Here is a 12801-nt window from a genome sequence, read left to right as displayed (position 1 = left end):
CCAGGTCAGCCCGCGCCTACCGGACAAAAGACACACAATGGTGCCCTGCTGGATCTGGACCTGGGACCCGACCCAAGTGCTCTGCTGGATCTGGACCTGGGACCCGACCCAGGTGCCCTGCTGGATCTGGACCTGGGACCCGACCCAGGTGCTCTGCTGGATCTGGACCTGGGACCCAACCCAGGCGCCCTGGATCTGGACCTGGGACCCGACCCAGGTGCCCTGGATCTGGACCTGGGACCCGACCCAGGTGCCCTGGATCTGGACCTGGGACCCGACCCAAGTGCTCTGCTGGATCTGGACCTGGGACCCGACCCAGGCGCCCTGGATCTGGACCTGGGACCCAACCCAGGTGCTCTGGATCTGGACCTGGGACCCAACCCAGGTGCCCTGCTGGATCTGGAACTGGGACCCGACCCAAGTGCTCTGCTGGATCTGGACCTGGGACCCGACCCAGGTGCCCTGGATCTGGACCTGGGACCCGACCCAAGTGGTCTGCTGGATCTGGACCTGGGACCCGACCCAGGTGCCCTGGATCTGGACCCGGGACCCGACCCAGGTGCTCTGCTGGATCTGGACCTGGGACCCGTCCCGCTACGCGTACCTGACTCAGCTGTCTGAGCTGAGCGTCCCGGTAGTCCTGCAGGGTGAAAGTGTGTTTGTCCTCCATGTGACACAAGCCGGTGTCGCCCATTTGGTAACACATCTTCCTGACGTCGACCAGCGCCGGACTGAGAGACTGCACGACACACACACACACACACACTGTGTGAGCACGACCACGGTGCGTGTGTGTGTGTGATTTCACACGCACGCGCACACACACACACACACACCTGACTGACGAGGAACAAACGGGTTCGCAGCGACTCTCTGGCCACGTGGAACTTCTTCTTGTGAACTCTGGTGCGCCACAAGTAGAAGGGTTTCCACACCCGGAAGACGACAAAGCTGGGGAAGAGACTGAGCTGAGCGCTGTCCTCATCCTGGGGGGGGGGCATCATGTCCTCACAACAGAGCAACAGGGAAGACACGACAAAAAAGGCATTCTGGATCAATGCTTGGAGGAACTGGGACGATGTGTTCTACTGGTGAACTGGTGTGTGTCTGTGTGTACTGGGACGTTCTACCTCAGGACTGGTTCTGCTGGTGGCCGGCGAGCAGAGAGCCCCCCCAGAGCCCCTGACCTGGGCCGGGGAGTCCAGAGGAGGCGGGCGAACAGCCGTTTGTTGCTCCCCTGATTTTTTAAGCGGACTTGTACCCCAGCCTGGGACGGACAGCCGCTCCAGGATCCTTCGGTGCTGGGCGGGGTCTTTCCGTCTCACGCGTGTCTTCATCGCAGCCTGGATGAGGGCGAGAAATTAAAATGTGCAAGGAAAGAATCTGCATCCTGTGTGATAACAGCAGGACGCACGGACGATGCTAAGCTAATAGCGCCTGAACGTCTCACCAGGGGGTCGTGAACAGAGACCCGCTGCCTCGGCCGGACTCTGGGGAGGACGGGGGGCTGGAGCGGCTGATCTGGGACAATTCAACTTCCTGCTTAAATCGCTGGACAGATTAAGACTGGTTGAAATCACCTGTGACACCTACCTGTGAACTCCCTGCTGGGGGGCGGAGGAGAGGACGTCGAGGCCATGGCAGGAGCCCCCACAGGCTGGGGGGGGGGGGGCGGCGGGGGACAGCGACGTCGGGAGAGGAGAAACCAGGTTGAATGATGAGCACACTGCATGACGATGACGATGGAGCCCTCTTCCTCGTCTCTCACCAGTGCAGTGAATAAAATGTCCCTTTGAGAGCCTCCATCTTTTCTTAAAGGGTTAAAGGTCACTCCACAGGTGCTACATTTAATTATGCAGTTACATTTTGGGCTGGGAGAAAAGCACACGTCTATTTAAAGGGGCAGATCCAGGATATCACCTGACTAACCCGTCAAACAACAACAAATAGGACATTAAATTCTGAAAAGTCGCAAAAAGAATCGTTAAAAGCAGAGATCAGCGTCGCTTTTACCGGCGCGCACGCACATAAACACACACGCAACACGCAGGAAACTCGAAGTACCGCATCCTCACCTTTCATTCAGCTTGTTTTTAAGAAAATAGATCTTTAACTATCCAACGCTGACTAACTGAGCGAGAAGAGCTCTGGTTTACGGTTACCTAGCAACAACAACTCACTCCCATCATGCAATGCGGCCAAACAAAGTCCCTTGCTTCATTCTTTATGGTTGGAACCGATGCACATATTTTACACACAGCATATAAAACAGCAGTTTAGTTCTTAATTGTAACAAACTTTATTTTGCATATTGTCCTTATAAATAGAATCAAAAGCCAGAAAACTGGAAGAACACGTTGCTATGGTTACTGCAGCAACATTCAGAGTCAGACTGACTCTGGATCAGCCAGCGCCGCCTTCCTTCGCTGAGACTCCAGGAAACTGAGCTGTGAAAGAAGAAGACCACATCAGAAACGCTCGGATCCGGTGACACCGCACCTCCAGCACGTCACGGGAGTCACCTGACCGCACCTGACCGCACCTGTTGAGTAGCGGCGGCCGCCATTTGTTCGGCTTGTGTGAGTCGCCTCTGCAGACGACGACTCTTCTCTTGATATTCTGAAAGCTGCCTCTCGTACTGCAAACATAAAGACGCGTCTTTGCAGCAGAGAAGAGGACGACACATATTCTCACATCGGCAGTGAAATGACTCCTCCCCCTTTCATTAGCATGATTTCATGTTTCTATGTTACACGCCGGCAGTAAAACAAACCCAACCAACCTCAGAGGCGTTTCTGTGGACCACCTCCAGCTGCACCTCTAACTCGTGTGAACGCTGCTTCTGCCGCCTCAGATCGGCCCTGAAGCAGACGCCACCAGAGATCAGCTTTCGCTCCAGGTGTCACATTCCTTCTTATTTTCATTGATTATTGCTCGTTTTGAATCGCCTTACGTGAGGCGTACGGCTTTCGTCTCAAACGACTGCATCAGGTTATTGGCCTCCTCCTTCCAGCGCCGGCTGCTCTTCCGCTCCGCTGTGAGGAGGCGCGTCAGCTCGGCGCTGGAGCTGTGGCCGTACCGCTCCAGTTCTTGCACCTGTGCCTCGAGCCCCTGCTCCTTCAGGCTGTGCTCCTGCTCCATCTGCAACACCTGGACAGCAGGGTGATGGATCCAAGTGAAATGCTATGCACACTGGCTCCGTGGTCATCCAACGGGCTGACGCACCAGGAGGCAGCCAAAGGGCATACGCAGCCTGGCGGTGAATGTCTGAAGAGGCTCTACTCTCCTATTCCATCACGTCTCCGGTGGGTACTACCTGCTGTTTAGCCTTCTTCTGGACCAGTAAGCTGGTCTTACGCAGCTCGTCCATCTCCTTGTGGAGCTGTTGGTTCTCCTGCTGCAGCTGGAGTCTTTCATCTCCGACACCGAGACAGTCGCTCCGGGCTGCGGCCAGAGATTCCTGCAGCCGCCGCGCTTCCAGCTGGCACCGGGACAGCTCCTCACTGTGGCTGCAGATGGACATACGTGTAACGGGCAGCAGATCGAGCCACACAGGGACAGTAACTCTCAGCCAGACTCACGCCGCCTCCATCTTTTTCAGCTTGCTCTGAGTACTTTCCAGCCTGCGGCTCAGGTCGTCCTTGACCGTCTCGGCTCCGAGACACCGCTGACGAAGAGCATCGATCTTCTTGAGCTCCGGCTCTGCTCGGTCCTCCTTATACACCTAAAAACACCGCAGGCAGCATTAAGCCAATCAATGCCTGAGCTGATCCACACAGGAGTCTGCTCCACGACCCCTGATGAAACGTCAACCAGGAGACGCAGCCATGCTCCTCTGAAGACATCTGTGACCATAGAGACGGGGAATGTCGTGTGTATAGTCTGCTAACGACTGTAGCAGCCTGGTGCTAGCTTAAGCAGCCGCTGACGTCACAGATACCTTCTGCAGCTCCTCCTCCACAGCTCTCCTCTCCCGCAGGGACCGCTCAATCTGAGCCGCTTTATCGGCACACTCCTGGAGAGAGGAGGAATGAATCAGAACAAAAGCTGAGGAGGAGAGAGCGACCGAAAGGCTTCGACCTGAATGCTCTGACCAGCTGCAGTGCAGACAGCTCCTCGGACATCCGCTGGATTTCAACGCCACACTGCTTGCGTGCCTTCTCAACCTGTTAGAAATATCACACAGGTCCCAAAGCGTCATTGACGACAGCAATAAATCACAGTAACACTTCGACATACGAGCGTTCCGGGATACGAGCAAGCCTTTCGCCTTGAGGTGCGAGTACGAATCCAGATGCTGGATGGCCGAGCGCTCCAAGCGCGCTTCACTCGTTCAGTATCTCACTGCATCTGTGGATATTCTTTATGCGAGCAGTCAGGAGGGCAGTGAGAAGAGACGCATGATGACGATGGAGACGAAGCAGGAAATGATCCATCAACATGGCCGCGGTGTCCGTAAGTGATGGGACACGCCAGTACGATACGTACGATCCTCAACGAGGTGCTCACCTGTCCTCTGGTGTGGACTGCTGCATCCTGGATTAACTTTCTGACGGTCTCCTTTGTCCTCTGCAGCTCGTCTGCCTTCTGTTTCTCTCTTAACAGAGCCTGAGGCCAGACAGCAAGATGAAAGGATGCGACCTCAGGCCACAGAAACGTAAAGAGGGGACAGAGAGGATAAGAAACGCGGGGTCACCTGGTCCTTCTGCAGCGTGGCCTCTTCGGCCACCTGGACGCTCTCTCTGACTTTGACCAGGGCCTCGTGTTTCGCCTGTTCCAGCGTCTTGCAGCGGTCCTGCAGCTCCCCCACCTTCTTCTCCCACACAGTTTGCTCTCCGTGAGCGGACTCTGCCTCCTGACTCGCCGCTTTCAGTCTGGCGTTGGAGAAAAAGGAGTGAGTTCCAGCAGCTGGGAGGACCTGCTGCATGTCACACCACTGTTCTTTCTACCCTTGGATAGTCACCTGGCCTCCTGATGGCTCAGGCCTGCCTGAAGCTGCTGCAGACGTCGCTCTGCTGCATCCTCTCGGCCGCGGGCCTTGGCCGCATCCCCCTCCTGCACAGAGACATGCATTCCCACCGTTTACTAACCATGCTGTCATAAAACAGCCAGAATAAAGACAGGGTCACGCTCGATGCCCACCGAATGGTAAGAAAACGGATCATCTGCTGTTACTCTGATGTGGGCTTTTCTTATAAACACGCTTCATCTTCTCTCACCCGTCTCGCCAGCTGGTCCTGCAGGGTCTGCACCAGTTTGGCCATCTCATCCACGTTGGCAGCGGCCATCCTGAGCTCGGCTTTGGCCTGCCTACCCCAGAAGAACACACAGAACGCATCTTTCCAATGACAGACAGTAAAAGGAGATGATGGCTACCTGATGTTTGTGAATGAAGCAAAGCAGCGAGCCTGATCTGTCCGGATCAATTACAAGGCTGCGATGAAGATGCTTACACGGCATGAAACAGGACAGCTCTGAATATCTCTATAATCTATCACGACAGATAGCTCTGTAGCAACGTTCTTCAGCTCTGATTTCCTGAACACAGAGCTGAACGGTTGGCGGAACACTGGGGGCTCCTTCAGCTTCATCACGGTATTTTTCACGGGTCAATAGTCATCAACAAACCGCCTCAGACATCAGGACGCAGTCACAGGGCTGAACTCAGTGCCTATCCACAGGTGCTTGGTTACCTGAGCTGGCTGCGCAGCTCCTCCGTGTCTGTGCTCTGCTCCGTCACCGTCTTCAGGAGCTGCTGGTTAGTCTGTGGAGAGGGGGTGGGGCAGATCTTCAAACCCAATCCAAACCTGTCTCTCCAAACTTTCTGTGCACCGTTACAACAAACCTCTGTCAGACATTGGTGGCAGCAGCATCGATCAGTCACAGACATGATTCAGAGATGCTAAAGCCCAACGCCGTCCCCCCTTATAAACGCATGACGTGGATATAGTGTTACTGTCCTCACAAGGACCAAAGGCTGTGCTGCCAAACATCCCGGGAAGGAAATAAAAGCTAAGGAAGTTAGCTTATTAGCAAGTATGCTCACACTGCAACATCCATCCAGAACCGCTCCGGCTCATCACCAGACTACGGTACCGAGTGAAGCAGTTAAACCACTCACTATAAGAGCAGGGTTCATTTCAGAGTGGTGTGCAGCACATCGATCCCGTACCTTAGGACGTAATGAGTTAACATGTTTTAATGAACTATCACTTACCGATTCTAGTCTCTGATTGGTCACTTCAAGTTTGTGTGTGTGCTGCTGGAAGTGAGTTAGCTGATCCTGTGACAGAAAAAACAGTCAAAAAACATTATTTAGTCGTTTACTCCTGCTGCCAAAAAGCAATAACAGAGTCCACAGGTCTGGAGGCCTCGTTTCTAAGAGGTTGGCTCCATCTGGTGGCGAAACTAGACCACTAATGAAGGGAGGCCCATTCACATAGAACACGGCACCTGGAGCTGCTGTCTCCGAGCGTTCAGGACTTTTCCTTCAGAGACGTTCTTCTCATAGAGCTGCCGGAGGCGCCCCAGCTCCTGGGCTTCTGCCTGCCATAGTTCCAAGGCATGGACCCGCTCCTGAACAAAACATTCACTGTCAGAAGCAATTATCCCATTCCAATGTAACCGTGGGCCCCGCCCACAGAGGACTTTAACATCTCAATTATTTAAAACAAATGCAGACCTGTTCAGACAGCTGGACCTGTTCGTGAAGGCTTCTCGTGAGCGCTTCCTCCTCCACAGTGCTGCCCCCCCCTCCGGAAGCCGCGGACAGAGCACTGAGCTGCCTCTCAACAGCCTCCCTCAGCTCCACATGCAGCCTGGCAGAGGTGGAGTTGGAAATGGGAGGGATAAAGAGGAATAAATGATCTTTTGATTTGATATACTATAACTTTAATCGCAGGCATTTCACCGTACGAAGCTCAGCCTTCGCCCCACTCACACATTCATTCCCTGTCGACACACATTTCCAATAATAAATAATATTAACTGGATTAATCCGTTCCTCAGCACCATTTACATGCGTACAGTTTATTAATATGTAACTACATGTATCTAAACTACAGAAAACACATTAAAGTGTAAATAGCATGAAAAACAAAAGCATAATAAAAGTAGATTGGATCCATGACTAAGAGCTAAGAGCAGTCCTTCTCCTATCGCAGGTCGACTCAAACTGAACCGACTCGGTTAGACTCCGTTCACATGTCTTCGGTTCGCCTCGGCTCCACTCGTGTGTTCGACCTCCGAAAATCAGTTTGACTTCGAGGCCTTTTAAACTCCAGCTTTTGGTTGAAAGCCGAGGCTCCGCTGTATGTCTGCACATTGCTTTGACCCGTTTGCCCTGCGATGCCCCTTCTATCGTACATATCTTTATACATTTCCTCATGAACATCTCTCCCAACATTAAAACGTTCTGAATGTTGCTCTTGTCGCGTCTACAGTGATTGTTCTCTGTATGTTGACAACAGTAGAATTTCTCCACCTTTCGTTCTCCTTGACAACTGCATTCATCTTCACTTTGACGTCTGCCATCTGTGCCTGTGGATTGACAGGAGATCAATTAGCGTTACCAATTAGTAAATTACAGCTTGACTTTTTAAAAGTGGGGCGATATTCATCAACAAATCCAGGCCACCTTTGAGGTTTTGGTTTTTAGATGCTTGCATTTTGCAGAAGATTCTATTCCTATATTTTCTGAACGGCATGCATGTGTTTCACCTCATAGTTGTGGAGCTGCTCAGTCATTTTATCCACATGCCGATCATACTCCGCTACCAGAGGAGCCATTATGCTGAAACACAGAAGAGCAACGTCGTCATTAGTGGAAAATAATGTTCAAACATATTTACTTTTTAGTGCACTTCAATCAACACGAGCTTGATAGTTTTAGTTTTATTACACCTGACCTTCTATCAGAGGTCGAGGCTGCAGGAGACCCTCTCCATCTTTCTTCTTCAACCTGATGAATATAAGAGGTGCAAATCAAATTCCCACAATTGAATGAAGCATCAAACACACACAAATATAAGTTGCTGAATGCATCAAGTAATGAGGTAAATCCTGGAAAGCTGATGCAGGTTTATTCCAGATCCTTCATACCTGACCGGATGTGGGCTGGGCCTGGTGTTTATTCGGATACATGCCGAGAGCTGGACTTAACTGTTGATTAAAAACAAAAACAAACACGGCGTCAGTAAATCCGGCACTGATGCTGTGAATGGAATAAAAGCAACAAGCAGTCATTCATACATCTCGAGCTGTCTTTAGCATCCGTACTAAAACGGATGAACTAAAACTCAATGTCAGCGGGAGTCTCTTTTGTTTTACCAGTAAAAACGTAAAACGACCACTAGCGCTACTTCGCAAATCAACATTACCATCCAAAAAGGTAAAATTCTACGGCTTCGGGACAAAATCCGCCATTATTCGGTGAAGCTCGCGTTAGCTGCGGAAGCTAATCAATCTCAGCTGAGCCTAGCTAACCGAGATAAACAAACACTCCATCCTAAATAGTTATCTTGAAACACGAAACACACCACAGAAAGAAAACACCGGTAAATTACAAAAATGCATTTTATATTTTAGTTCGACGAAAGTTATTTTTTTACTTTATCATTTGGTTCCGCCGTCGTATTTGAAGCAAACAAATAACAACCAATGGCGACGAAGGGTTGCAACACAGAATCGGTTCCGCCTCGAACACGGAAGTAGATTGGTTCCACTATGTGTTGCGTTGCGTCGGAGTTCAAGGTATCATATTATTACTTACAATTATTATTATTTACAAATGATTATAATCGTGTCTTTTAGTTTGAGTTTCACCGATATGTTTGCCTTTTATTATTTTGTCTTTCACAAAAGAGAGTCAAAAATATAACGAGGACCACAGCTCGTTACTTTTATAATGCAAATTAACTGCACTTTTTCCACATTTGAAATCAATTGTGTGAAACTACATCCTTGACACCAAGGACTTTGAGAGTAAGTTTCCATGAAATCAATATGATAGCAATATTGATAGGTTAATGAGTAACATAACCTGATAACAAACGGTATATAGACATGGAAAGAAAGCCGGAGCAGGTATTTTGGTCAGTGGCAGCTTTGACAACATGGGGTCAGCTCGTGGCATTCAGTTATTGGCACTTATGCACATTCTGCTGTGCTGCGTCTCTGTGTGAGTTTGTTACTCATGTCTACATGTTGTGACTGTGGCCTGATGATAATTCTGATCTTCTTTTCCCTGCTAGTCCTCTTGACAGGAAACCACAAATGGAGTTTTTGATCGAGAACACCTGGGACAGTAATCCTGTGAGCCATGATCCCATCAGGGTTGTCTTCTCTTCTTGGGCAGGAGGGATGAAGATGGAGGCGTTTGGGCCCTTCTTCAACGACCCTGCTGCTCCACCTGGTGCACCCAGCACTCCTTTCCCTGGACTTTGGGATTATGAAGGTGGGCTAGAAGTTTGTAGCGAGAGCTTTTAGCGATTTATTGACATTCCCATGATGAACATCTATTAATAAAATGACTCCATATGTTAATTATTACATTAATTGATGAGTAGGGTGGTCCTGTTTATGAGTAATAGCTTTCAATCGCCTTGATATGACATGATTTGTATACTATACACAAATTAATTTAGCAAAAAAACGACATGCTTTTCAGGAAGAGTTGCCTGTTAATTTTAGGAATTATCTTATAAAAATACTTGTAGTAATTTCGAGGCCTCATTGTAAAGCTTTTATGTTAAATCTCTGTGAAAACTGAAACGAATCTTCTTTTCGCTCACACTTCATATTGAAGATGAGCAGAACCAGTTCTAAGATCATTATAATTTTGCGATGAAAAGGTGTGTAATCCTCCCAGTGACACGCTGCAGACTATTCACGCAGACTTTACACAGTTCACAAACGTAATGTAGCCGTTATGCAATAAATTGCATATTTATAGTACGTGTTTTGCTTTTATTATATTAACCTTGTTATCCTGGTCATGATTTATGTGTATATTCTGAGATTAAAAATACTCCAATGAGATTGCAGAAATGAGGGGCGAGCTCTTTTTATGAGGCCATAATAGTGATTGCATTATCATTATTATGGTGACACAGCAATTAAACCAAGTGATGAGGTTGGGTAATAACACTCCTATCTAATTGACCTTAAGTAAGTTTGATATTCGTTTAATGAGCCCCACATATATGCCCTCATTAATGTTACTGATTAGATTGGAAATAAACCTCATCATAATCCAAGGTGGATAATGAGTGTGGGGTTAGGTTAGCAGGAGTCCTGCTCTTCCTGCCTTATTACCGCTGAGGAGGTTATGAAACCGTCCGTCCGTCCGTCCGTCCGTCCGTCCGTTAGCAAGATAACTCAAAAAGTTCCAGGCGGATCTTGATGAATGTTACCAGGAACAGAGGATCCAGAAGAAATCCCGGATTCTGGATCACTTTGACATTTTTGTTAACATTGCAGTCAATGGAGGTTCAAAATGTGTTCCTCAATATCTCGGTTAATTATTGAGCGATGTTTGTGTAATTTGTTACATTCATGTCGGGGGGAGGGGGGGGGGTCTCTATCTTAGCACCAAATTTCATCCGGATCTGATCCAAAATTACGTCAGGAAAAAATATTACATTATAACATTGAAAAGTATGGATTAAAAAATCAACTCTGATTCACTTTTACTTTTCATGGTTGGTGTATAAAGATACCAAGAACAATCGAGAACCTTTTGGTGCTGATCCAGATCGCCATGGTGATTTACACCATCCATCATGTGCACGATGTAAATCTAACTGTGAGGGGAATGAGCTGCTCAGCGGAGGTCTGCGCTCTCTGAGTGCTTTTCTAGTGTGAAAATAATTCTTACATAACACTGTTAAAGTTTAACTTAAAATAGCTAACTCAATGTGTTCCTCTTTAATGTTCTCTGGAATAAGTGCAGGTGATTACATTGATTGATCTTTCATTTCCTCCTCCTCAGTTGTTGAGTCGTTCTTCCTCGATAGCACAACTGAAAACTACCTGGAAGTGGAACTTTGTCCGTAAGTACAGAACCTGGCGTGTTTGAAGAAGACTCCATTACTCCCAACTGTCTTTTCATTCTAGACATGGGCAGCACCTGATCCTGCTGCTGTCCGGAGTGGGCCAAGCCTTCGTGGTACGCAGAATCCAAGGGACTCATGAAGGGGGCATCTTAGTATCGTATTCGCTCACATGTTTTCTTCCTATTATTTCTACAGCAACAACTGCCAATGATATTCAACGCCACGAAAACAGGGGACAGGTGGATGGGCGAGGCGTTCTTGCCGTGGTCGTACTTTCCTCCGAATATTAACAAGATGAACTCGTATGCCATCCACGGCTCAGGAGAGAAGCGCACATACGAGGCGCTCTACCCCGTTCCCAAGGATGAGCTCGCCGAAGGCCAGAAACCCAACTTGTAAGTAGTGGATGCCCACAAGTGTGAGGACAGGAGTTTGAGGTCATGTGTAGTTTTTGAAGAGACAATTTATGTTGTGTTTAAAAGGCAGAGGCACCGCAGCTTGCATTTCCCATAATGCAGCAGCTTTATGCCGTCACCTTTCAGCTCCCATGTACTGAGTAGTACACGGATCCTGCGTTTTCTGCATCATGTATGAAGTTCTTCATCTTTCTTTTAGCCACCTCCTTGAGTATTTCAAAGACTTCCGCCTGCAAAGCTTCATGGGAGAAGACTGGATCCAGCCGGAGTCGGACCTCTGGAGGGGGAAGCCCTGAGCGCTCCAAAACCAAATCACCCCCCCCCCCCCCAACACACTCACACACACACACACACACACACGCACATGGCAGAGCAATCAATACTCAATGATGGGAGGAGAAACATGTTCTTAGAGGTGTTGGCCATCTTTAAACGCCTTGGCAGTGATCTGCAGCGGTTCTGATGATGGTTCTGACTCTGTTGGAACCACAGCAGGATTCTGTGGTCCTTTAGGACGGGTGACTCTCCACCGATGCCCAGATACAGAGCTTTTCAACCGGGTCGATACTGTAAACAGAGTCCACTTCCAACCATTCCAGGACTTCTGTGGATTTGTTTTTGTAATTAAATATCTGGACAAACGCTCACAAACCTGTTCTGTCATGCTTTTAACAAATGTCACTGGGTCTGCTTTTGACGGCGTCTTCCAAACAGAACAAGCGTCCTTCTCTCTGACCGCTTTGGTTCCATCAAACTGGGCCTGGGGCATCATGGCACCTCAGTGTGTTCGCAGCACATACACATTATGGGGTTGGCACAAACAGCACAAGCAAACGGTGAGAACGGAGTCGCCTCCCTGCTCCTCCTCCCTGCTGTGACTTCCTGTTGTCGTGACATCACACCTGAACAGGTTACCGCTACGACACACCTGTTCCTCATCAGAATGCCGGGTCTAAAGAAGGGAGCACCAGAACCCATAACGCTGTCTGTTTGCTAAAGTAGAGTCCATTTAGAGAAATATTTTGAGCTTGAGAGGGATTTCAGCATTATAGTACTGTACAGATGTAATACTACATATACAGTATTATTTCTGGTATTACAGGTCCAGCCGGGTTATATAGCCCCCCCCCAGCATCGGGGGATCAGTGACCTTCATGTTTACGGCCTCTCATTATGTCACATCACTTATACGACTTGGCTCATAATGTTTAGGAGCTCGTCCTCTCGTGTCTAAGATCAACGACTGTTCCTCCTGCTCCCGGTGAGGAGATCACAGCCCCCTGATCCCCAGTGATCACCGGTGGCTCTCCTCTCCGTGACCTCCTCTCTGC

At 49.0% G+C, this 12801-nt stretch overlaps 2 protein-coding genes across 2 annotated transcripts; one reads left to right on the top strand and one right to left on the bottom strand.

Moving 5' to 3' along the window:
• Positions 1-2295: 2295 nt before the first annotated feature.
• Positions 2296-7788, bottom strand: sclt1 (sodium channel and clathrin linker 1). The gene is made up of 18 exons (XM_068751260.1): positions 7720-7788; positions 7484-7539; positions 6683-6818; positions 6454-6576; positions 6218-6283; positions 5694-5764; positions 5220-5310; positions 4964-5055; positions 4697-4874; positions 4510-4608; positions 4095-4166; positions 3941-4015; positions 3582-3724; positions 3317-3509; positions 2954-3150; positions 2783-2861; positions 2543-2638; positions 2296-2447 (listed from the first exon to the last, which is right to left on the bottom strand). The coding sequence occupies exons 1-18, from the start codon at positions 7786-7788 to the stop codon at positions 2388-2390; spliced, it is 1896 nt and encodes a 631-aa protein (XP_068607361.1). The 3' UTR covers positions 2296-2387.
• Positions 7789-8728: 940 nt separating this feature from the next.
• Positions 8729-12110, top strand: c17h4orf33 (chromosome 17 C4orf33 homolog). The gene is made up of 6 exons (XM_068751263.1): positions 8729-8751; positions 9252-9454; positions 10991-11051; positions 11116-11167; positions 11250-11449; positions 11670-12110. Exons 2-6 carry the CDS (start codon positions 9274-9276, stop codon positions 11764-11766), a joined length of 591 nt encoding a protein of 196 aa, XP_068607364.1. The 5' UTR covers positions 8729-8751; positions 9252-9273; the 3' UTR covers positions 11767-12110.
• Positions 12111-12801: the final 691 nt, after the last annotated feature.

Source organism: Brachionichthys hirsutus, chromosome 17 (genome assembly GCF_040956055.1).
Source record: "Brachionichthys hirsutus isolate HB-005 chromosome 17, CSIRO-AGI_Bhir_v1, whole genome shotgun sequence".
NCBI classification, from domain to species: Eukaryota; Metazoa; Chordata; class Actinopteri; order Lophiiformes; family Brachionichthyidae; genus Brachionichthys; species Brachionichthys hirsutus.
Note: the sequence above shows the minus strand (reverse complement) of the source record. Positions and strands in the feature narration are given on the sequence as shown.

Coding starts and splice junctions, on each gene's coding strand:
- sclt1 (XM_068751260.1), bottom strand. CDS start 7,788: ATGGCTCCTCTGGTAGCGGAGTATGATCGGCATGTGGATAAAATGACT. Junction 4,609..4,696: donor CCACGCTGCAGAAGGACCAG/GTGACCCCGCGT, acceptor GTCTGGCCTCAG/GCTCTGTTAAGAGAGAAACA. Junction 3,725..3,940: donor TGGAGGAGGAGCTGCAGAAG/GTATCTGTGACG, acceptor CGGTGTTTTTAG/GTGTATAAGGAGGACCGAGC.
- c17h4orf33 (XM_068751263.1), top strand. CDS start 9,274: ATGGAGTTTTTGATCGAGAACACCTGGGACAGTAATCCTGTGAGCCAT. Junction 11,052..11,115: donor CTGGAAGTGGAACTTTGTCC/GTAAGTACAGAA, acceptor TTTTCATTCTAG/ACATGGGCAGCACCTGATCC. Junction 11,168..11,249: donor GAGTGGGCCAAGCCTTCGTG/GTACGCAGAATC, acceptor TTATTTCTACAG/CAACAACTGCCAATGATATT.